General features: G+C 34.3%; 4 protein-coding genes across 4 annotated transcripts; 2 read left to right on the plus strand and 2 right to left on the minus strand.

Annotated features, from left to right (window-relative positions):
• Positions 1-6935, minus strand: LOC113766209 (cytosolic sulfotransferase 7-like). Its single transcript, XM_027310421.1, has 2 exons — positions 6749-6935; positions 1-395 (listed from the first exon to the last, which is right to left on the minus strand). The coding sequence occupies exons 1-2, from the start codon at positions 6933-6935 to the stop codon at positions 1-3; spliced, it is 582 nt and encodes a 193-aa protein (XP_027166222.1).
• A 442-nt stretch (positions 6936-7377) lies between these two features.
• On the minus strand, positions 7378-8482 carry LOC113766821 (cytosolic sulfotransferase 5-like). Its single transcript, XM_027310978.1, has one exon. It carries the CDS (start codon positions 8440-8442, stop codon positions 7456-7458), a length of 987 nt encoding a protein of 328 aa, XP_027166779.1. The 5' UTR covers positions 8443-8482; the 3' UTR covers positions 7378-7455.
• A 3612-nt stretch (positions 8483-12094) lies between these two features.
• Positions 12095-13008, plus strand: LOC113766210 (protein FAR1-RELATED SEQUENCE 5-like). The gene is made up of 2 exons (XM_027310422.1): positions 12095-12441; positions 12588-13008. The coding sequence occupies exons 1-2, from the start codon at positions 12095-12097 to the stop codon at positions 13006-13008; spliced, it is 768 nt and encodes a 255-aa protein (XP_027166223.1).
• A 7720-nt stretch (positions 13009-20728) lies between these two features.
• On the plus strand, positions 20729-25663 carry LOC113765524 (eukaryotic translation initiation factor 3 subunit H). The gene is made up of 12 exons (XM_027309742.1): positions 20729-20872; positions 21007-21086; positions 21719-21835; positions 21954-22057; positions 22169-22235; positions 22620-22753; positions 22849-22897; positions 23379-23450; positions 23535-23636; positions 23720-23787; positions 24440-24592; positions 25280-25663. The coding sequence occupies exons 1-12, from the start codon at positions 20863-20865 to the stop codon at positions 25335-25337; spliced, it is 1014 nt and encodes a 337-aa protein (XP_027165543.1). The 5' UTR covers positions 20729-20862; the 3' UTR covers positions 25338-25663.
• Positions 25664-26068: the final 405 nt, after the last annotated feature.

Consider the following 26068-nt stretch of genomic DNA (forward strand, 5'->3'; position numbering starts at 1 on the left):
TTATAGATCCAATCCGGATCCATGGAATTTCTGTGCAGTGATCTGCTCTAGCCGCTCTGCCATCTCACTTGTAAGATAATTTTTCCAATCTCCAACCTTACCGTTACGAAAAAATACCTGATTCCTAAGAATCCACCAGGTCTCGCTCTTGTTCACCTCCAAATTTCTCAAGTGATCAAAACTACAGAGCCCTAAAATCTCATCAACCGCTCCTGCTGTCTCTTCCTCCTGAGAAATTGGACAACCCAAGACCTGGGCAAGAAGTTTCAGGTAAAATGCTGGTTCTTGTGTCATTTGTTCATACTTCAGAAAAAGTACTTTTCGGGACTTGTCCAAGCTTGCTTTCCAGTAATCTAAAACATGATCCCAAACAGTCGTCCAGACATGCTCACTCCCTTACAAAACAAGTCAAAAACTTCTTCAAAAGCAGTCTCAGTACTCCCCAGCTTATTAGTGAAGTGTTAATACGAGACAAAAACATCCTTAATGTTTCTGCATAGATAGACAATCTTGCAACCCGAATTCATCACTGACTCAGGCAGTAGCGCAAGCGGGCAGTGGGTTCCAAGCAGTCTTCTTGAATCTTGGAAATATTGTCAGAAAGAATATTCAGGGTCCTGTTTATTATGAGAGAGAGCATAAAATTCCAGTTGTGGCACAAGAACATAAGGACTTTGGTTGAGCAAAGGGTGGCTTGGGTTGATGGGGAGAATATTTCGGTTCATCAAGGCGAATGCGAGGGCCTTCAGCCATGTGGTGCCCTACTAGGGAGTGGTGATTAGCAGGACATCACTGTCTCGAGCCTGGAAGTGCTTTTGGACTTCAACGAGCCCTGGCAACTGGTTAGTAGTAAACCAAAAGCCATTGTACTTGTACAGATAAGAAGAACCTTGCCATCTCTCTCTGGGGAGAGTAGAATACAGGTTCTTGCACTGGTCTTGCATTAGTTCCTCTACTTCTGAATCTTCTGAGAAAGGAACTTTGAAGGAGGATGGAGTTGTAGACATATTGTTGCCTTTAGGATTGTTATTGAATATACTTGATTGTTGCTCAGCTCTCAAGTCCCTCGCTCGGTTCTTCTATAGACATAGTGTAGGGCCAGTAGGAGCTATTGACCCCACTGAAATTTATAATGTATATGCATAATTTTATAAGTTTATCCCCGTATTTAAAGTTTATTATATCTTTACGAACAGTGTTTGGATTGCATTTTTCATTATTTTTCATAGAAAAATTACTGTAGCGATTTGATGTATGTGAAGAAAAAAGGTAATAGGGAAATGTGATTATGGAAAACGACGTAATTTTTCGACGAAAAACAACAATCCAAACAAGGCTACTAATATTCTTTGAACGGTTAGACCTTGATCTCTAAAGATATATTCATAAACTGGATTATAAACTTGTGGGCATGTCTCACACAATATATATATATATATAGATGAGTGTGTGTATTATGGTCTTTTAATTTCTTATCCAGCTATTATACAAATTAATCCTTCTTAATTAACTTAACTTACAAGTAAAAAATTCACCAATCCCGAACTATGACATTATCAATCACATACCAATGCACTTGAATCCAATATTTTTTTAATGTTATTTTTTTGCCAATTTTTCCTTACTAAATCAACACACTTGTCAATAAAAAGATAACTCGTTTTACCTTTTACACTTGGATTAAAACCAATCAAGACACAACTTTATTATTTATTATTTTACCATTAAAGATAGAGAAAACTTATTAGGGACTCGCGAGATTAGAAGTGACAAAATACTTTATAGCTATTTGAGGAAATAAACCTTTATTGAGATTTTAGAGAAGAAATGGAGAAACCCAAAAAATGATTGATTAGTAAGAATATTATTATTGTTTCCCAATTAGCACTCCAAATCTCCAAGCAAGAATTCTTTCTACTATTTAGAAATTTACTTGGTTATATCTTCAATAAAATTTTGTAAATTGCTGATTTTTATTCACAAACATATGGTTAGGTTATAGTTTTATAGGGTAGTTTTTGGGAAGAAATTTTTAAATCATTTATAATTTGTAGTTCGCGCTTGCATTTGATGGTTTATGTGATGAAATTATATATATTTTTTCATAGTTCGTTTGTGAATTAATATCTAGTTCGATGTTTAATTTTAACCAATTACGAAGAGATATTACAAAAGGAAGATTATGATTGAAGAACGATTTAATGTTGAAGTTGATGATAATGATCATGGAAAAGATCATTCAAAAAAAATTAGGTGAAGGTTAATTTTGATGATTTATCTGTTAATTTAGGATTGAGGAAAAATTGTGTTAATTATCACCCTAAATTTGCCCCCACTGAATTAAGTTTCTAACTCTACCCCTACCTAACTCCAAAATCTACATCACAAACTCGCCAACTTTGTTAGTGCACGACAACGTATAGTGAGCTAATTCTAAAATCTACATCGCAGACTCGCCAACTGTCCTAGTGCACAACAACGTATTTTGAGCTCTTGGTGCTTCAAATCAATGGAATGATTGAACCACAAAATAGAGCAGATCTTCTACAGATATCAAGGAAATCCGTGTTTTTTTTCGTTTTATCCTCCTACTCTTCCTCGGAAGAGGTGAATTCTTGGTGAATGAGTCAAGGTCACCAAAAAACGATGTCACCTGTAAAATTTTAAGTGACCGGGGCTTTGTCCCCTAGTCTCATTCCGATGTTGAAGCCAGAGGTAGTTCGAAAGTTGAATGTACAGATTAGATTGCATATCTCATTTGGAAGTGGTAGATGGGTATTTATAGTAGATGAATCTATAAATAGAATAATGAGATCTATCCACTGTCAGCCATCATGAGGTCACTTAAGACGGCAGTGCCAGTTATAGGTCTGAACAGTATGGTGACTAGCAGTCACATCACTCCATCAATCACAAGTCACCCAGCAACTGAAATGCCGGTTGTCTTGGGCAGAGGAGGTGACGAGGTGAAACTTCTCTTCAAAGTGATTTCGCTAATCAATTCGACTGAGAATGTCCAAGACGAGGTGTCTCTTGTAGAAAGGGCGTGGATGGGATTGACCAAGCCCAGACAGGCTAAGATGTCCACACCTCCCATTCTTCCCACCCTCAATTGGTGGTACAGGTTTCGAACCGTAAACCTGATGGTGAGCAAAAACACTAATAGCTAGTTTGGGAGTTTAGATTTCAAAGGAATAGAAAAGAAAGGAAGGGAAAGGTGAACTTTTCACGTTTGGGAGATTTTAGTGAGACGGAAAAGAAAAGAAACGAACGGATCTTGAAGAGAAGCCAAGTGCTGCTACAGTGCAAAAATTTGCTGACCAAAACGGGCGGAAAGCGAAGGAAAACTGATGGAAGCTTACAAATTTTTTTTTTATCCTTTCTTTTCTCACATAACTTATCCTTTCTCTTCTTTTCTTTTCTATCCTCAACTCACAAACTAGCTATAAGAGTTCATTTTGACTATTGATCAGTCCCAATGATTATTTATTAATTAATTATTAAACAACACCGCACTTAAAAGACTCAAAGAGTCCTTTCTCGATTACTGACGGGCCCAATGATTATGAATTAATTAATTATTAAACAACTCCACACTCAAAATAAATACGAAACAACTGAAAATGGAACAAAAAAGGAGTGTTGATACTCCAATAGTCTAATGTACAGCTACTGGCCCTGCTGACTCGTGACATTAAAAAGATCTTTTGTAGAAGGAGTCGCAGACACGCGGTTGTTGTAAAATTTGTGAATTATTTCTCTCACATCCCGCTGTGTAGTGGCGGAGCTAGGAATTGCAATTAGGGGAGCGAGTCTCTGTTATTTGGATAAAGTCCAAATAACTTTCAAACATTATTATTTGGGTCCTTAGGAGGGGGCAAAGTAAAATTTTTTATCAATATTTTGGGGGGGCAAAACAATATAAGAAAATTTTTTTTTACTTAGAAATTTTTTTATAACAATTGGAGGGGGGCAAAGTGAAATTTTTTATCAATATTTGGGGGGGCAAAATAATATAATAAAAATTGTTTTACTTAGAAATTTTTTTTTTTAACAATTGGAGGGGGGCAGTTGCCCCCCCTGGCCCCCCCTTCCCTCCGCCCCTGGCTGTGTGGTAGCATTTCTGAAACGGAATACGACTTCACATGGGGTAATCAACTACAACAGTTGATCATCAAGAGATTTTTAAAATTCTATTTGAATGTAGATCAAGGGATCGAATCTCTTGACCTGATGGTAATTCAGTTCTTCCAAATTTCCTTCTTGGCTCTGTTGGGTCACCCTCCCTCCCCGGCCCCGCAGTATAGTGTAGGAATAGATATATCGTTTTTGGCCAAAAAAAAAAATTAACTTCACATGGGGTACCAAAGGGAGATGTGATAGGATGATGGTGAAAGGCGAGAGCATGATTGGGGTATTTTTGGATCTTTAATGTGCTTTTGAGATGTTTTCCGAGAGGTTAATGTAGATTTTTGGTGAGAAGAAACATGTTTATTTATTTTATTTTTATACATATAAGGTACAAGTAGCACCCAGAGCTTCTCATAAGCATATAAAAGCAAATTGTTAATGTTTGACTGCGTGATGCTTTCAAATAAATAAGTTTTAATTTTTTAATCACGCTGTTTTAACTCATTTTTTGCTAAAAATAATTTAAGTTCCATTGGTTGTTCAAGCAATTTGACATTTTTTAAATGTATAATATAATGAAAATGAGGAATTTTTCTAAAATATTTGATAACTTTTGACTTTATGTTTTTTTGTATTTCTATTAGCATTTAACGTTATAGAAATGAACTGACATTGCCACTTAAGATATTATATATTTTTGTGATCAATTTTATTTTAATTGATTTATACGTTAATATTTGCTTTTTATTACCATAAATTCTTTTCCTATGTTAATCAAAGGAATGCGTTAACGTCTAAATAACAAATATATATATATATATATATCTTTATTATATTTCATTAAAATGCACTTCTCTCTCTTTTTTTTTGTTTTAATGGTAGCCGTTAGATTTGCATATATTTTTGTCACTATTTTTTTTGCCATCAGATTATTAGATTATTCAATAAATCTTATTTATTATAAATTCTATCTAATTTGGAGCGAAAAACATTTTTCTAAGCCATTGCATTATTAGATTATTCAACAAGGCAGCTTACAGATTATTTGACTCTCCTGTTTTTCCTCTCGTTTGCTTGTAATAAGTCAAACAATGCAAACATTCTTCACACTCCACTTTTTGACAATTACCTAATCAAATGAGGCAATTACTTTGTTCCTTAGAGTTAGGTTGTCCTTCACAAAAATGCCAACCTTTTGATAAATTATCAATTGCACTTCATCTTTTCATAACCATTAGATTGAAATACAAAGTACTACACTAGTTCAGCTTTCATAGATTATCTTTTTAGATGAATTATTATCAACAAACAAATCTTGAATAGTACAGTGCACACTACTACATACATTACCAACTGTTATTCTGTTTTATTTGCTTTTCGTTCTCGCATAGCAAAAAGAAAACGTTCTTGCTTTCTCATCATTTGGTAATACAATTTTTCTTAGCTTTTTTTTCACCATATCTGTGCATTTATATCTTATTGTAGTAAGATATAGTTTCTTTTACATGTTTTGTGTTTTGATTTTGCAGCATTGCCTTCAACATTCAAGACTTTTGCTTTGTCCATCACTTTACTTCAAGTTAGTCACATTACTCATAACTAGCCTGCCTAATGTTTGATAAAATGTTGATTAAAATTACTTGATATTTACAAGTTTCACAAGTAAACTACTAGTAGCTACTTACTATTGAATTATATATACTGTGTGACTTATGATTGTAAACTTTAGCAACGAACTTTGAAACTATTTAGTCTATTTAGATTTGTTTTTCTGCTTTTGTGACATTTTTAGATTGTTTATGTTAAAGATGCTTGCTTATTTCTTTAATGGATAGCTAAGCTAATTGAATGTCTATTTCATTATCAACTAAATTTTGACAATCAAAACAAAGGAAAAAAATCAATTAGACATGTTAGTATAATTCCTCACTCAACTGATAAAGGATGTAATAATAGATTTTTATGTCAATCAATATCAGCAAACTGTAACATGCAAGTCCAAGACCAAAATTTCAAAAGTTCAGTGTATAGATCATGCACTGTTGTTCTTGTCTCATTGCCTTCATAAATGAATTAAAATAAAATTGATAGGAAAAGTGCATATTATGTTTGGTAGTAATTTCAGTTGGTTTATACAAGTTTAAATGGTACTGAATATTTTAAAATGCTGCTAAATATAATTTATTAATGAATTAAAATAAAATTGACAAGAAAAATCGTATAATATATTAAGTGGCAAAGTAAGTTCATCTGTACAAGTTTAAATGCTAATAATCCAATTTCTTTCCATTTTAGTAATGTACATATTTTACGTATATATTTACACATGACACTCAATTCAAAAACATTCCTTCAAATTTTGCTACCCTTAAAACACTTCAAGATAGGCATTGGCTGTGTTGCACAGCCAAACCTTACTAGTATTACAACATATGGAGAGAGGTCCTAGCTTAGTTAGCCCACAATTTTTCATCATCAAAATATCTAAAACCACAACAATTAGTAAATCAAAATATAGAAAAAATCAAATAAAGAAAGAAAGAAAAGAAAAACTCTCGTGGATGATGCCTTGCTTTCAAAAGCAACAGTCACAATCAAAGGGGCACAAAGGAGTAACCTTCAGTAGCCGCCTTCCCTACCCCCAAATCCTTTTCGCTACATGTAACTGGACCATCTCCAGTCCTCTTTCCCGGCCTCCGCCCAGCTCCTCCTGCTGATGGTGGTGCGTCACTCCTTCCATTTTCCTGTCCAGGACCATTCTTGTTTGCATTCCTTTTACTAGTATTATTCTTTTTTGTGATCATTTTATCATGATCCGAATCTCTAGCTGTCTTCTTGGGAGTGGGCTTTAGTTATCTAATTTTTTGCTTTGCTTCTTCTTTGAAGAAGAAGTGAAAATCTAATCAATCTCAACAAAGAACTATTAGGACAAAAAAAAACTCCTATGCAGACTAGAATGCCCTTTCTTTTTCTTCCTGTGTCATTAGTGTGTTTCGATAGGAGATAAAAAGGTATTGAAAAATGTGTTGATAATGCAAGTAATTTAGTGTATGTAAATAAAGTGCAAATAATATACAATTCAAACACACTCATCACTCATAACATTTGAAATTGACAAAAGAGCTAGTAATTTGCACTTCTAATAAAATACTTCAGCTAATACTCAATTTAAAAACTTACAAAGACTTATAAAATAAGAGGTCACTTGCATACGAAATTACTAAATAAAACATGAACTTCGAAATAATACAACCACTAAAAAATTGACGCTAATAAAATTAGTAAATAAATAAATAAAAACTTCTAGACTAAAGCAAATATGACTTATAGATCCAATCCGGATCCAAGGAATTTTTGTGCAGTGATCTGGTCAAGCCGTTCTGCCATCTCACTTGGAAGATCATTTTTCCAATCTCCAACCTTACCATTACGAAAAAATACCTGATTGCTATGATTCCACATGGTCCCGCTCTTGTTCACCTCCAAATTCCTCATGTGATCAAAGCTACAAAGCCCTAAAATCTCATCAACCACTCCTGCTGTCTCTTCCTCTTGAGAAATTGGACAACCCAAGAACTCGGCAAGATGTTTCAGGTTAAAAGCTGGTTCTTGTGTCATTTCTTCATACTTAAGAAAAAGTACCTTTTGGGGCTTGTCCAAGCTTGCTTTCCAGTAACCTAAAACATGATCCCAAATAGGTCCAGATAAGCTCACTCCCTTACAAAACAGGTCAAAAAATTCCTCGAAAGAGGTTTCAGTACTCCCCAACTTATTAGTGAAGTGCCAATACGAGACAAAAATATCCTTAATGTTTCTGCTTAGATAGACAATCTTGCAACCCGAGTTCATCACTGACTCGGGCAGTAGCGCAAGCGGGCAGTGGGTTCCAAGCAGTCTTCTTGATCCTTGGAAAGAATAATCAGGGTGCTGTTTATCATAAGGGTTAGGATATTCCAAGTGTAGCACAAGAGTATGAGGATTTTGGTTGAGCAAAGGGTGGTTCTGGTTGATGGGACAAATATTTCGGTTCATCAAGGCAAATGCGAGGGCCTTCAGCCATGTGGTGCCCGACTTGGGAGTGGTGATAATTAGGACATCACTGTCTCGAGCCTGGAAGTGCTTTCGGAATTCAACGAGCCCTGGCATCTGCATAGTGCTGAACCAAAAGCCATTGTACTTGTACAGGTAAGAACCTTGCCATCTCTGTCTGGGGAGAGTAGAAAGCAGGTTCTTGCGCTGCTGTTCCATTAGTTCCTGTAGTTCTGAATCTTCTGATAAAGGAGCTGAGGAGGAGGATGGAGATGTCGACATATTGGTGGCTTTAGGATTTGCATTGAGTATACTTGATTGTTGCTCGGTTCTTCTGTAGACATTTATATAGCCTAGCTCTAGATCCGAAGATAGTTGGAGGCAGTGGGAGCTATTGACCCCACTGAAATTTATAATGTATATCCATAATTTTATCAGTTTGTCCCCATACTTAAAGTTTATTGTCCCACTCCCAACACTTGATATTCTTTGAACCATTAGATCTTGATCTCTAAAGATATATTTTAAAAAATGGATTAAAAAACTTGCGGGCATTTCTCACATCTATATATATCCTCACTATACTAAAAGTGCGAGTTGGAGTTGCTACAGTGGTCATGGACCGGTTATCCAGTAATTTTGAGCAACTTCAGTGGCATTTTCATAGGCAAATAGACTGGTAATGCTATAAATTTCGACAATTCCAGTGGCATTTCATAGGCATTTGTTTGGGCTTGCCCTCTTGCTCCAGTGTTCAGACGCTAGAATTCTTTCCCCTCTCCCTCCAGTGGCATTTTTTAGATATATCCTCACTATACTAAAAGTGCGAGTTGGAGTTGCTACAGTGGTCATGGACCGGTTATCCGGTAATTTTGAGCAACTTCGGTGGCATTTTCATAGGCAGATAGACTGGTAATGCTGTAAATTTCGACAATTTCAGTGGCATTTCATAGGCATTTGTTTGGGCTTGCCCTCTTGCTCCAGTGTTCAGACGCTAGAATTCTTTCCCCTCTCCCTCCAGTGGCATTTTTTAAGAAGCATATATGTGCCATATATAAAGCTTGATGCCCTTTACGGTGTTGCATTGTTAGTTCTTTCTTCTTCTTTTTATTTTTTATTTTTTGCCTTTATTATAAAGGATAAAATGGATTTATTCTGTAACAAAGTAATAAAACAACACCAGGAGTTGAAAAGAAAGTGTGGCAAGTTGTATTAAATATGGATATTTATCTAACAATATAAAAGTGAGAGTTGCCCCATGAACAATGTTTTTTTGTAAAGCGGTTATCCTGCAATTGTTATTGGATGCCCGGACTATTAGTAAATAACATACTAATTATTCTTTTTTATAGAACGAAAAATAAGAATAAAAACAAGGGCATTAAAAATTTGTAATAATAATATAGAGTAATATGGATATATAGACTAATATATCTTTATAATTGCATGTTTTAAAAAGTAGTAGGATTAGAAACCATTTTTAGTCCGTGACACCTTAACCGATTTTGGTTAATTGTGATAACAATGTTGGACTTCTTTTCTTTCTTTTTTTTTTTTACTGCTGTTCAATTTTTGGGAATCATGTAGTCAAAAGCTACTACTAAACATGCTAAACAATCACTGCATTCAACAATTTTACATAGCACTATTTTATTTCATTTTTTTGCAATATATGCATTCATTTTTTTCCAAACAATTTTATTTCATGTCGCAGTAATAAAATCCATTTTTTAAAGTCACTAAAGGCAATAATAATTTATTAATTATTTCCTCAATAATTGTGTATTTACAGAACACTAAACATTATTTAGATTGTTTCTTACATTAAAAAAATTAAAGTACTTTAAATTTCAAATAAATTTAATAATACATGGCTCTTAATATAGATTAATGATCTAATATTAGTGAACGGCATTTTACAAAAATATGAAAGAAAAATAATTGTTGTGATTATATTGATTAAATGTTTTAATTTGTGCAAAAAAAAAGGAAATAGGCTCATATTTATGGAACTTAGTGAGTAATAGAGATATACATAAATATAAACATGTATCTTTATAATTACCTCACCCAAACCACATAATTTGTACAAATCATACCACACAAAATGTCGACACTGCATTGTCTCAATTATAGTACTTTATTAACCATTATATTACAAAGTATCCTCCATACTTCGCAAACTATTAACACTATATTCACCCAACCAATTTACCGCACTATTATTTTATAATTTAAGCCAAACTTATAATAATTATATAACTCTCTACATTATAAGAAATATATAACGGCTAAAAATTAAGCAACTTAACACGGAAAATATTAGCACTCCTGCGCAACGCGCAGGCCGTCTCACTAGTAATATATAAGTGTGTGTAAATGTGTGTGTATATATATATATAAATCTATTTCTTTTTCCCCCTTTATCCCACTTGGGATTCTCGGTGACATATTTTCTATGTCAATCCAATGCCACCTCTAATATTGCGCCAAGTGTCCTATTATTATTTGCACTTTAATTTTCTAATAATTCAAATTGATTTGGTTTAACACAAGTTTTCTCTACCCTCTAAACCTTTGAACCAAAATTAACCGACTGGTCTAATTCATATACCAATACTTTTGAGTTAACCACGGAAAACCCTAAACAAAATTGCCTCCAAACCCTAAACGAGATTCTACACCATATTGTTGTCAAGAACGGTTGCCGGAGCAAACATCAACAATTCTAGGTAATTTATGTGCACTATTTTGTGTTCATCACACCATTAATTTATGGGTTATTCGTAATCATATCAAAAAACACTACTATGTTTTGTCCTCGTAGTTTTCATATGTGAGTTTCCATTCATCTCGCCACCATCTGTGGATTAAAGTTTTTTTTTTGTGGAAATAAGTTTGGAACGCTGTTTTACCATAATTTGTATTACTCGTAGCTACTCCTGGGAGGTGTACAATATACGGTTTCACACAGGAAGGGTATAAAAAATTGTAGTTCAAATTTCACACTGCTGATTCTTTGATAGACATTAGAATTGTCATCATAGGGAACAAAGAAAACAAGGGTTTAAAGATCTACATGTGTAGTCCTTCAAACACGACATGTGTAGTACAGATTTTGTTGGATCCCAAATATGTTTGAACAACTTTTTCATTGTCGGGTCCCAAGTTCATAGAAATTGAGATCATCTAATGCAAGCATGAAAAATGTGAGTCAACAATTTTACAACATAAATTAAATACAACTTGTGAACGAGGCTTTGGCTCTTCTTAGTCAGAGCATTAAATGCTCCTTTTGTATGCAGTTGCCTGAAAGGCCTGTCACGGTATAACCTTTAGCTTTTATGAATTATTAGTGCACAATATGCTCGGTTTATTTGCCGTTTTTGTATGATTAATTGATCTTAACAGATTGAAAAATGTTTTCTTGGGTCATTTTTTTGTTGTTCATAATCGAAGGACTAAATTTGTGGTTTTGTTTGTAGGGCAGATAAGGATTTGTGGTGATCCTATTTATCTGCATTTTTGTTTGGTAATGGATTGTTGTTACAAGAAAGAAAATGTAGAACTGTTTGGTTTCCTTGATTTTAACTTCATTCTTTGTCCAGTGTAAGGGCTTTACTTGGGATTGTCTTAAACTTTTTCTGGTTGATCGGATTGAATACTATTTTCATGTTTCTATGCCTAAAACTTAAAACTAGCACTATAAGTTTATGATGAAGCAAATATTTGTTCAGGCATTTTTCTCGTTTTTATGTGCACTATTTTTTTACTTTTGTTTTTATTGTTATTGATTTAGCATGAATTATTGTTTATTGTTTACAAATAATTTACTATGAACGAATACTTTTGATATTGAAAAAATATTTACTTAAATAATCATTCAATGAAACTTATTGTATTGCAATTAACTTTGTGTGAAAGTTTGCAGGATATGGATGCTACGACTTCTATGGAAACTGAGGTATCATCCTATCGCAGATTGGATTTTGACAAGGTAGATCAAATTACCAATGATGAGGTTTCCACTCCACCAGTTTTAAATGTGATAAAAGATGTAAACAAAATTCATGCATCGATTCCTCCTGAACTACTTCCGAAGATGGGCATGGAATTTGAGAATGAAGAAGATGCTTGTAATTTTTACTTAGCGTATGCAAAGGAAGTTGGTTTTGGAATCAAAAGAAGTAGCTTCCACAAAGATAGCAATGGTAGGCTCATGGATAGGGTATTTTGTTGTAGTGCTGAAGGAAACGAGGAAAGGATAAAAAAGATCTCAATGTAAGAGCCCCTCGTCCTGAAACACGATTTAATTGTTCGGCAAAGATGAAGGTTAATAGTAGACAAACTAGTAAGTTTCATATATGTCAGTTGATCATTGAGCATAATCACTATCTTTTAAGTTCCAACAAAAGTCATTTACACAGATCACATAGAAAGATAAATTCTATTCATGCAGCTGAAATTGATATGGCACACCATGTGGGTATAACACCAAAAGTTTCTCATGAACTTATGGCACTACAAGTAGGAGAACGGGAGAACTTAGGTTTCATTCCTGAGGATTACAGGAATTATTTACGTTCTAAACGGACAATACAAATGGATGTTGGAGATACAGGAAGCGTACTTGAATATTTGCAAAAAATGCAATTAGAGGATCCTAATTTCTTCTATGCAATTCAAGTGGATCAGGATGCTTTGATTACAAATATTTTTTGGACTGACGGATTAATGAGGGTAGATTATGCAAGTTTTGGAGATGTTGTTTGTTTTGACACGACGTACAGAAAGAATAATGAAGGCCGTCCATTTGTTTTATTTGTTGGAGTGAATAATCATAAATAGACTGCAATATTTGGGGCTGCTTTATTAAATGATGAAACTACTTCAACTTTTAAATGATTGTTTGACACTTTTACGAGAGCCATGTCAGGAAAGAAACCAAACACTATACTTACGGATCAAAACGCAGCAATGGCTAAAAGACTAATTTCTACATGGTCTGAAACACGTCACCGTCTTTGCATGTGGCATATATTTCAAAATGCAGCTATTCATCTCAGTCATGTGTTCGAAAAGTTTAAACAATTTGCGAATGATTTCAGTAGATGTGTATATGATTTTGATGAAGAAGAAGACTTTATATATGAATGGAATGCTATGTTGAAGAAGTATGGTCTTGAAGACAATGATTGGTTAAAACGTATGTTTGAAATTAGAGAAAAATGGGCATTGGTGTATGGAAGGGAAACATTTTGTGCAGATATGACAACAACTCAAAGGAGCGAAAAGCATGAATAGTGTGATAAAAAGGTATGTAACCTACAAGAATAAATTTCATGAGTTTTTCAATCATTTTGAGAGGTTAGTTGATGATCATAGATATAATGAACTTCAAGCTGACTTTAGAGCATATATGAGTACTCCAGTACTACCATTTGATGTTGATGTTTTGAAACAAGCTGCAAGTGTTTATACTCCTGAAATATTCAAATGGTTTGAAATTGAGTGGGGTAAATCTTATGATTGTGGTATAATCACTTACAGTGAGGTTGGAACAGTGACAGAGTATAAGATCACTCCTAAAGGCAGAAAAAACTATCATATGGTTAGATTTGATGCAATAATATTTTCACTTGCCAAAGATACCCCCGTGTGTTTATCAAAAGCATTCTCCCTACCAAGTCTCTTCTTCTCCAAACCCTGGTGATTTTAGGTCCGCTCATCTTCAAACCAAAACCGCAGCCATATGAAGAAAAATTGGTGAGTTTGGGTCTGCTCATAGCATGTAATCGATTTGGGAGGAGAGGTAAGAGTCTTGAACTTGTTAATTTTGAGATGTCTTCCTCAAGTTATAGAAGTGGGAATGGAAGTAGGGATTTGAGATATCAATATGGGCTATGTGATTGTGGAAGAAAGTCTAAAATAAAAATTGTTGAATCAGAAAGCCAACCAAAGGCATGTTGTATTTCATTTGTGAAAGAGATGAATGTGGCTTTTGGTGTTGGTGTAATCCGACTACCCGAGAGCAGCCAAGATGGGAAGCTGGTATTGGAAAACCAGTGGAGGAAGAACGACCACGTATGGAAGCTAGCATGATGTCAAGATAGCAGAAAGTGGATGAGGAACTGAAGAGCCTGAAGTTGCTCATTTGTTATTGTCTAATGGTGTCTGTGTTTTCACTATTAGTGTTGATGTCCAAGATGTGAAATTGATGTGTTAATCTTTTGTTTAGTTCTAGTAGTGACGTTGAATGGGGAAGGAAAATGTAGTGAAAATCCATATGTACAATGATGATTCCATGTTTTGCTTTGTAGAAATGAAAAAGAAAAATTGCCTCATTGTCTTTTGGATAGTTATTATTAAATGTAAAAGTTGTACTGTGATTGAAATGGGGTATGCCCCTTTTTTGTTATGCAACTTCCTGTAAATGAAACTAAAACCTACAGAAGAGAAATAAAATGGTTGCTTTGATATTCCATCTATTCACTCATACAAAAACAACCATTTAATAAGAAGGGAATTGAAATGCCTGCAAAATGATATCCATCAACCATTCAATAGCATGATAATAAACTGGATGCAAAATGCGATCCATCTTGCTTTGATATTCCATCTATTCATTCACACAAAAAAAATAGCCATTCAGTAAAAAGGAAATTGAAATGCCTGAAAAATGATATCCATCAACCATTCAGCAACTTGATAATAAATTAGACGCAAAGTGCTATCCATCTTTCCATTCATATAAAAATAGCCATTCAGATCATACATACAAAAGTAGAACACATCATTATCTGTTTACACCAAACTCAACACCCAAAAATCAGTGCAAAAAACAAAATAGTTTGGGCATATTTGCAGTCATCCAAGTCTAATTCAGTCACCATAAAATGCCAGTTTACATCACATCACCTAACTACGAATTACACACATATACAATTTAGGAAAATGGATTTGTTCTTGTTCTCTTGACCCTTATTTTATGCAGCACATCAGCAACTGTTGGAGGTCTAACTCTTCCACCAGGACCATTCTTAACAGGTTCTTCAATCACAGTAGACTATTAAATGGAAGTATGTTAGTAACAGAACATATGTTTCAAGTACTATGTACTAAGATTCATGAATAATGTCTGAGAAGAAGCAATTTTTCTAGTGATAACCCTATTGACATTCCTAACAGGTCCTCCAGTCACAACAGACTATTAAATGGAAGTATATTAGTAACAAGACATATGTTTGAAGCACTATGTACTAAGATTCATGAATAATACCTGAAAAGAAGCAATTTTTCTAGTGATAACCCTGTTGACAGTAGACATTATTGGTTGAGTATATGCTTTTCTCTTTGGAATTTTTTATTTAGATGGATTGGGATTATCAACCAGCTTTCCTTGAGAGGCTGGTTCTGAAGTGCCACCAGCAGAGTGGTTAGCTCCTTGTGGCTCTGAAGTTTCACCAGCAGGCCCTTGATTTGCCTATGACATAAAAACAAAAAAGTTATGAACTGTTAGTAATAAAGAAGAGCCTATGCCATGCATAAGAAGATTGTACCTTGCAAAATTTGAAATTTGGATGAATTGAATTCTTACAACTTCTTGAATTGTGCCTAGGTTTGAAGCATTTTTTACAATGCACAGTAAGTCCTTTTCTAGTTGATATTTGTCCATTCTTTAGTTTATCAGGTGCTCTCCTCCGCACCTTCTTTGGCCTTCCAGTACCTTTCTTATTAATGGAGGATTAATTGACCCTTCTTTGGCCTTCTCCCAATACTTTGCACTTGGTATAGGCATAATTACATGCCTATATGTCTTTCCATAAGTCTCTTTGCTGTAGCATTTGTAGACAAAATCAACAATTGGCTTTTTACGTGTTTGTACATGCATGGACACATGGATAACCTGTTAATTGAAATAACCCACATGTATAGGTCCAATCCTGTAGGTCTACCACTACAGTTTTGTTAATACCAGCATCAACTTCATATTTCCAGCCATCAGCCCATATAGCAACACATGTCCTACTCAATCTTACATTTTTCTCAATTTTCTCATGGATGTTTGGACATATTTTACCTTGAAATTTTTCCATCTCAGTCCTCTTTACCTGGAATCGTTACATTAGTCTTCTTCTAATCCATTCAAACATCCCAACCACAGCCAACTCTCTTGCGGGAAGAATGTAATTGTTTAATGATTCATTTAAATTGTTAATCAATATGTCACACTTACTTCTTCCACTGAAGTGTGATCTGGTCCACAGAGTTGGTGGAAATTTTGAAAGCCATGCTAATGCTTGTGAGTCAACTTTTTTCATGTCTTTCATTGCCACATGCCAGTCTGCCTCATTTCCAGCACTTGCACATGCCCAAAACAAGTCCTTCAGCTCTTTTCGTTTGAATTTTTGGCTGAAGTTTTGATACATGTCTTATGTAGAACCTATGCTCAGAGTCAGGAAAAAGCTCTTTAAGAGCTTGAACAAGTCCTTGTTGTCGATCTGAAATGAAGGTCCAAGATATGTTGTCCATCCCCAATCCTAAATCATTCAATAAAAGCTGTAGGAACCACCTCCATGAGTCATACCTTTCAACTTCAACAACAGCCAGTACTATTGGAACCATATTATCATTACCATCACTCCCTAAGGCAGATAATAATTGGCCTCCAAATGCATTCTTTAAAAAGCACCCATCTAGACCAATAATTGGTCTACATCCATCAAGAAATCCCTGCTTGCAAGCATGAAGACAGAAGTATATTCTTTCAAATGTACCTCTAGACGCTGCATCAGGTTTGTCAACTTGAATCTTTACTGTGCTAACAGGATTATACTTCAGGATCATGGCTGCATAATGCCATAGATTATGATACTGCTCCATGTCTAATCCCTGTATATCTTCTCTTGCCTTTCTCTTCACTCTATATAGCTTAGATGAAGTGACACTGACCATCAAATCCCTTTTAATCTCATTCTGAAAACCAATTAAGTTACACTTAGAGTCATCCCTAATTGATATCTTTGACTAAGGTACCTTGATGTAACATGTTTGTTGTTGTACTCTCTACCACAAAAATGCTCATCCTTCAAAGTTTTGATCTGGAAGGTACTAGTCCCTTGAACTTTTGATGCATGGATCCTCCATGAACAACCCCTCTCACATTCAGCTGTAATTTGGTAGAAGTCATTTCTGATCCACTTTGTTTCATATCCCTCTCTTATATTCCATTCCAACAAAGCCACCCTGAATAATCTAAAATTTTTGAACTTCTGGCCCACTTTTAGTTCAAAATGAGGTTTGTTAAACTCAACTTTTGGATCGAAATCTAGATATTCTTCAAGTTTCTCACCATCAGAACTAGTCCTCTCCAGCAGCTCCTCATCGGGAATTACAGGTTCATTCCAATTGGTTTCTAATCTAACTTCACTGTTCAGTCCATCAAAGTCTTCTTTAGGCTGTTGTTGTACATGATTTCCGCTGTCCTGCAAGTGTGAACATGTAGAATAGTATTTTGCTAGTGTTTCCCTCTCCTCAATAGTAGGCTGGTCTCTTGCAGCCAATTTCTTTGGACTTTTCAGATCACCCTTCACAGCAAACACATGCAACTTTGACTTAGCAGCCTCTTTCTTAGATGGGTTCATAGCAAAAATGTCTTCATCCTCTATGCTCTCAAGGCCCTCTTCTAACCAATTAGGCTCAACATTTTTTGATTTACCTGCTTTGTCCACAGCACTTTCTACTTTATCCGTAGTTTCTTCACATGTATGGTTAGCATTTGCACCCTCTTTTTGCAACATGCTGATCCCATCACAATGTTTAGAAGGCTCTTCAAATGCTTGGTCCCTACTTACACTATATATCACCCTTACAGGAAGATGTAAATGTGCATCATTCATCAACTTAATGTCATCATTCCCTGTAATTGGTAGCAACCCAGTTTCTCATGTCCAAATCCAGTACACACCACCCAAAAGTGACCCTAGTTACATTCTTCTCAATTAGCTTGAACATTCTGCACAGTCCAACTATGGACAACTCACTTGGATCTCTATCCTTCCATATGGCTAGCTTGTAGTCTCCTACATAGGCTGTGTTAGGCTCACTTCTAAAAATTCTACCAAAGTACAAGTGTATCTCAACCATTTCTTTTTCTTTTTCTTGTGTGTTGTCTTCTGTTAACCAGACAAGTGCAAAATTTTTTTTATTATTATACATATATATAAAGTAAGTTGTCTGTACTTTATGTAAAAAAAAGCAGACATGATAACGACGTAGGTTCACAACTACTACTCACAAGAATCTTGCCCCATCTAGACCGTTGAATGCCAACAATAACAACAATCTAACCACAGTAATGAAAGTGATATAAACCATTATAAAATTGAAATTTTTGTAAAGCTCAAATCTTTCCAACAGCTAGAATTTATCAACCTTTTTCTAACATATTGGTTTTATCATAAAAGTCATATACATCTAGATCTAGAAATACGGATTTAGGTGTTTATTCACACTTTTATTCAAATTATTCGAACAAACTAAGATATATAAGAAATTGGAAACATCAATCGTAACAATCACAGTACATCTAAGTCGACAAATAATCACTTCAATACATAGTAGCATACAAATCAAGGTGTTTATTCACATTATTATCCAGATTATTTCCCTAAACTAAGAGATCGTAAAATAGGAAGGATTCGGATCTTAGAAGCTTACCTATCCTGCTACGGGTCTTCTCCTGAGTTTTCGATATGATGCAGTTGACGTCAAATGCTTGCAATTGACGTCCTATTCTGCTAGAAATCTTCACTAATTGTTAAGAACTTTTCCAATCTAACAGATTGTGTCTTCCTAGGGTTTCTAAAGCTTCACTCCTCTCTCTCTCTCTCTCTCTCTCTCTCTCTGTGCCTCTTTTCTTTGAATTCTCAAAAGCACGAAATATTCTTGTGGATATCACTAGGAGTTAAGTGTTGCGGAGCTACTAAGGAGAGACCCTTATTCACCACAAAATAATTTAATAAAAGCCATAGAAAGTGAAATATAGACAGCACATAAAACTAATAATAAAGAGATTCAGAATATTTTTACTCTCACTTACTAATTGTTCATTTTCTTTTTTCTGCTACAAAGATGTGACCCAATCCTCTTAAATCTGCTTCATTATTATGTATCCGCAAAAGAAAAGAACATACTTTCAAGGGAGATACAAATAAGGTGTGAGATAAGAGAGAGGAAAAAAAATACTTGAAGATGATTAGTAGAGATTGGAGGAGAGAAGGGCAATAGAGACGATGAATGAGAAGAGAGAGAAAAGAAGAACCATAACAGTGTCAGCTAAATTAGGAATAAAAGGGCACGCTTGTCTTCAATGAGTTAGATAGGCATCAAATTTGGATTTTGTCCAAAACCCTCCAACTACTTGGGTTTTGGGAAATCCTAGGTTTTAAGAAATGATTCCAAAATTTTCATTTCAATAGTATTAATCCAAACAATGAACATAGGATTCATTCTAGATCTTGATTCCAAAACCCTCTTACCAAATGTGTTTGGTAAGAGGGTTTCAGAATGGAGAATTAGAATAAACTCCATAATTGTTGTTTGGATTACTACTATCGGAATTGGAATTTTAGAATCATATCTAAAAATTTGGAGTTCCCCAATTCCCTAGTAACTTGGAGGATTTTGGACAAAATCCAAATCTGATTTCAGTTTAGAAACGAGGCCTGTCTCGCCACCCGTTAAAATAATTAAAATATAATTATATACATATATAATATATACATTATAATTATAATACTTTATTATAATTACATATTGTATTATAATATTAGTATAATTATATAATAATATTTATATTTATAATTATTATATACACATATGATATATTATATATATTATAATTATTTAACTAAATATAATTATATTTATATAATATATATTATAAATTTATTAATATTGTATAATAATATATTTATATTATTTAAAAATATATTTATATATGCACATTATATGTGCATATAATTATAATATATGCGTGTATATAATAATAATATAATTATATTTATATTATAATATTTATATAATTATAGTTAATTATATATATATAATATTTAATTTAATTAGTTACAAACTTATAATAATGATATTATTAGTTATATATATATTATATAATGTATATTAGTATATGTAATATAATTGATATTATCAATTATACTAATAATTATATATGTTTAGTAATAGAAATTATTAATTAATTATCTTAAATTTATTAATACATTTAATTAGTGAAAATTTCTTATATCTCATATCGAAAGAGTCAACGAACCAAACATCAACTATATTAATGATATATATTTCTGATATTGAATCAAACAGATGTATTAGAATAATTGATTCCATTCCAAATCCAGAATGAATGATCCCAAATTTGAATCCGATTTTAAGGTGTGAACCAAACGCCACGTTAGTTCAGCAGGGGAAAATGTAAGATACAGCGATGTAGAGGGGCACAATTACAATTAATCCTGAAAAATAATAAATCCCAGGTACACCAATATAAATTCTCCAAGAAAACAAGAGGGAAAAACAACTGAGATTGCAGAAGCAAAAGCTCAACTGATTAGGGTTCTTCTTCTTCTTCTTCTCCTCTCGGCCCATCTTCAACTCCGTCCAGCCTAAGCGCTCTCTCTCGATCAAACCATGGCTAACTGTTCGTACATCTTTCTCTCTATCGAGAAATTTATGTACATGAAAGTTAGGGTTTTTATTTTTGTAGTTTTGGATTGTTGAAGTTGTAATTTTGACTCATATTTTTGTTTTTTTTTTATTGGTGAATGATTGTAGCGGGGGCGCGGTCGTTTTTACAGGTGGCGGCTACAGAGGAGGTTGCGCCGCCGCTGAGAGTCGTCCAAATCGAGGGACTGGTAATTGAGATTGTATATTTAGCTGCAATTCGGTGATACTTTTGGAGAAATATTTGTTTATGGCTTTGTCCCCTGATTGTTTTGCTTGCTACTGAATGATTCCACAACCTTTATGGTAAATTTGTTTAGAGATTTCTTTTGGTAAAAGCGTGTACCTTTTTTCTCTTTTTAGAAAAAAAAAAAGAAGATTTGAAATCTAACCATTATGGTTATAGGAACATGAACAAGCTTAATATGGGTTTGTTTTCATAAATCAAATAATTTTTGTGAATTGTATGTTTGTAAAATTTTCAGTCCGTCAAGTATTATTTCTGGTAAAATATTTGTTTAATTTCCTTTTTTTCTCCAGATCTTTGCTTGTATTATGTTAATCCTGCCCCAAAAGTATTGTTTTAATTCAGCCATTAGATTATTATTTTTTTAAAATATGCTAATATAAGAGGAATGGGGAAGGACATGCTGCAATAAGCAGTGATGAGTGTTGAGGTAGACCCTTGACATATAGTGCTTAAACTGTTGCTCTGAAGTACTTGGCTTTCTGTGGGATTCGCATTATGAATTTAACTATGAAGCCTTTTAATGAACTTGTTAAAGTATTGAATTTTCGTACTGTTCATATTTTCTTTATACAGGTTGTTTTGAAAATTATAAAGCATTGCAAGGAGTTTTCGCCAGCTTTGGTCACAGGGCAGCTACTTGGGTTGGATGTTGGTAGTGTCCTTGAAGTCACCAATTGTTTCCCATTTCCAGTACGTTAAGTAGAGGATTTTCTGAGTTTCATACTCTGAAAGCTAATCATACTTTACTTTGTCTTTTCTATGTTTTATTCTGATACTACATTGTATTTTTGTGATATGTAAATGATAGATACGGGAGGAAGATGAAGAGATTGAAGCAGAGGGTGCTAATTATCAGCTTGAAATGATGAGATGCTTGAGAGAGGTTAATGTTGACAACAACACTGTTGGATGGTGAGTTTGTCCTTGTATTCGTTCTTTACTTCAAGTTGATGCAAAGAAAGAACAATGAAAAAGATGGTAGTTAGACCCATTTATGGTGTCATTTGATAAACATGTCTCCAGGTACCAATCAACCCTATTCGGTTCCTACCAGACAGTGGAATTGATTGAGACATTCATGAATTATCAGGTATTCTTCTCTCTCTGCTTTTTTTAATGTGAATTAAATTGATTGATAACAACACTGTCTACTCTTATCTACTACCTAGAATTATCTGTTTCAATCATGCTTGGAAGTAATGGTGTCAGCTTTTTGTTCTGCTACATGAAAATTAAGTCTTGCTTTTAACTATTTGAGGGATTTTTTTGGTGAGGTTATGCTATGATTTACTTAAGCTTTGAGAGCTTTTATTGCCCCGTGTGAGATTTTTCCTTAAAACATTTTTGGAAATTGTGATTTGTAAAACATCATGTATGTAGATTGTTGGTTCATTTACTTCTACTCTTTGCCCTGTACGTATCTACTGCAATCGTTTTCTCTATGTGGTTAATCTAAACAAATTTGTTTCTGCAGGAAAATATAAGACGGTGCGTTTGCATTATTTATGATCCTTCCAGGTCAAACCAAGGAGTTTTAGCTTTGAAGGCCTTGAAGCTCTCTGATTCTTTTATGGAACTCTACCGCAGCAATAACTTTACTGGAGAGAAGTATGGTTTTTTTTTATACAGTGTACTCTTTTAGAAAGTTTTAGTGTAAAATAAGAGAAATTTTATGACTTTATCTATCTATGTTTTCTGCTTAGGTTGAGGGAGAAGAATCTTTCATGGGTTGATATCTTCGAAGAGATCCCTGTATGCCTTTGATCCTTGTGTTATGCTCATAATTCACCTCATTCTTGGATTTGGCTAGTTTATATATGCAAAATTTTGACATATTATGTCTTTCATGTTGAAGCTACATTTCTTTGACCCTAGCACTTGCACTTGTGTATTTTTCTAATTCTGGTTGATTGGTTTGAAACTCTATGATTTTAAGATCCACAAGTGTAAGGGCTGTGGTGCATTTGTATTCTAATTCATTTATGTATATTGGCATTCTTTTATCTTGATTTGCTCCTTGAAATACATTGTTTAGAATTATATATCATATATTTATTTCTTTCTTCTTCATTTTCCTGCCTCCATTTTCTGTTGTCCAGGTGGTAGGATTGGTTTCAGAATGCATCTTGTTAGTTAATTGATAAGCTTTATTGCACAAGTTGTTAAACCGACTTATGTGTTAAATTATGTGCTCTGTACTGTTTGAGATTCTTATGTCACCTTTTCTGGACAGATAAAGGTTTCAAATTCTGCTCTCATCAGTGCCTTTATGACTGAACTTCAACCAGACACTCCTGTTAACCAGGTAATAGTGTCCTCTAGTTTGTTGATTCATAGCTGGTTTAATGTTTAAATCATTTCTAAGTTCGATTTGCTTTTTGTATGGTAGTGTGATTATGAAAGGCTACAATTGTCAACCCATCCATACTTGGAGAGGAATATGGAATTTTTGATTGAATGTATGGATGATTTGTCAATGGAACAGCAAAAGGTCAGTTTGTTTTCTCTTTTTTTTATGGTGGTCCGTCATTGTAATGAATTGTTCAAGTGATCTGATTTTTGTTTTTATTACAGTTCCAATTCTATTACCGAAATTTATCTCGTCAACAAGCTCAGCAACAGGCGTGGCTTCAGAAGAGAAGGTAGAATGTTTGTGATATATTCTAGAGTATTCAAGTAGTTTGTATACAGATATTTGGTTGTTGTTTTGCGTTAGGGATGGGTTTCATGTAACTGATGGAAGAATGACTTATTTTCAAGTTTAATCTTGGGCCGATGGTGTGGACTATTTTTCAAGTGCATTGAAGTTATAGAATGATTAGAGTTAAATTTGTGATCTGAAAGTGCCGAAGTTGGTATTAAATTTTGTTGGTGGTTTGTTGGAATCAAGTTATGTTGTACGTTGTATGAGCAAAAATTTCAATATTCTTTCTGGGAAATCAAAAGGGGAAGAAGAAAAGGCATCTTCTAAGTGCCCAGTCCAAGTAAAATTCTCTCTATTTTCTTAATTTGGTGAACTTCTTAGTGGTGGGGAAAATGTCTGTTCGCTGAACATTTTCGATCAACATTTCCCTTGAAGAGAGATGAAAAGTGGAAAGTTTTCTATGAAGGTTTGTCATTTTTCTATGGTTTGAAGAGGTTTGTCTTGTCAGGAATATGTAAGCTTTTGAATGTTTAGTTCTACTCTTTAAGTGATTTGGTTTCAGACTCCCTGACAGTCAGTCACTTGCTTGATGCTTGCTTTAGCATCTACTTTTATTTATTGAAATCTTTGGTATTTTTATTTTTTGATAGGGCTGAAAACATGACACGTAAAGCTGCAGGGGAAGAGCCATTGCCTGAAGAAGATCCTTCAAACCCCGTTTTTAAGCCAATTCCAGAACCATCACGGTTGGATAGCTTTCTCATCACAAATCAAATTGCCAACTATTGCAACCAAATTAATGGGTATGTGCCAAAGTTGTCAATAAACTGCCTTTTATACTTTCACTTGAATTGGACGATGAGTATATTATATGAAAGTTAGCGCCACCTGAAAATTTGGCCGTTGGGATTTAATGTTATGACAACTATAAGCAATGTATCACATTATCTGAACCTGGTATGCTGGTTGCTTGCTTGTTCACAAAGTACCCCATAGGGCCATAGATGTTTGTCTTAAAAATAACCTTTCCAATTTGCCATCAAAATGTGTATATGGTTTAGGAGAGCTTATGTGTTCTTGACTTCCTGCTTTGATTTACTGAAGATAAGTTTACTACTGCCCAAAAAACAAGGCTTATGGACAAAGTGGGTTTTCTACTGCTCCTTGCTGCTGCCTTCAGTTTCTGTTTCTATTATACAATGTCTTCTTGCTTTTTATAGTATATCTTCTATTGTTTAAACCATGAATGTTTTTTGGTACTTCATTTGCTACATTGTAAGATCCCCTCGTCCTGTTCATTCTTGTGTGGGATAAGTTTGGTGCTCCAACTGATTTCTTTAAGTAGGATTTATGATTTCAGCTTTTGGAGAAGTTACAAGGTCTGGCTTAAAAATGCCAGGCATATTCCTTTATGTCTTTCTTTTCAGTATTAATTCCTTCTTCAATCAATGAATAGACAAGATTCTATGTTTGTTTGCTGTGAATTACAGAGTTGCTGGACAAAGCTTCAGCAGGCTATACTTGATGAAAGCTCTGCATGAAAACTGAATGTTGTGCTTACCAGAACCTTATTGGAAAGTTTCAAAGGGAAGGAGCTGGGAAAGTATGGTCCATCATAGAATGTGCATTTTGTCAATTTTCAGATTGTAACTTAAGCAAGGATCTTTGCTTAAAACTCTTACAGCGGGGGGAAGGGCATGTTGCTCTAAATTTGTATTGATCTTTCCTTCTGGCTTCTGTTTTTATTTTGCCTGATATATCAGTTGATTTATATTGCGTAAACAGCAAAATTTTGGATGTAAGATTTAGTGATAGTTGATTAAGTATTCTCAATTTTGTCAGATCTGACCAATCAATCTGCCTATATTTTTGTATTTTGGTCTCTCTCCCTCCCTCCCTCCCTCCCTCCCCCTGCTACTAGCAATACACGCAGCAGAACTGAGTTATATGGTGCCATCTGTTATGATGTGTCTTGTAAATATGCACAAAAGAGACCTCATTGTGTAGTCGCGTAATTCTTTTCTTTCCTGTACAGTGTCTGTGTCAGTTTTTCCCTGGGCTTCTAATAGACTTAATAGTTCTCTATATTGATATTACTTGAACAGTTTGGCTGTGCCTCGATTTCTTCGGCTTTAGTGGTGCCAATGTCAAGTTTTCTGAGAATTTTTTTCCGCTGAAAGTGTACAAGTTCATTGCTAGTTTGACTTTTTGGTTGAAAAAACAATCGACATGTAAACGGATTTTTCAATTAGGGATATTGTGAAAGAGATGCCCGTCAG

The sequence above is a fragment of the Coffea eugenioides genome, chromosome 3 (assembly GCF_003713205.1).
Source record: "Coffea eugenioides isolate CCC68of chromosome 3, Ceug_1.0, whole genome shotgun sequence".
Taxonomy (NCBI): domain Eukaryota; kingdom Viridiplantae; phylum Streptophyta; class Magnoliopsida; order Gentianales; family Rubiaceae; genus Coffea; species Coffea eugenioides.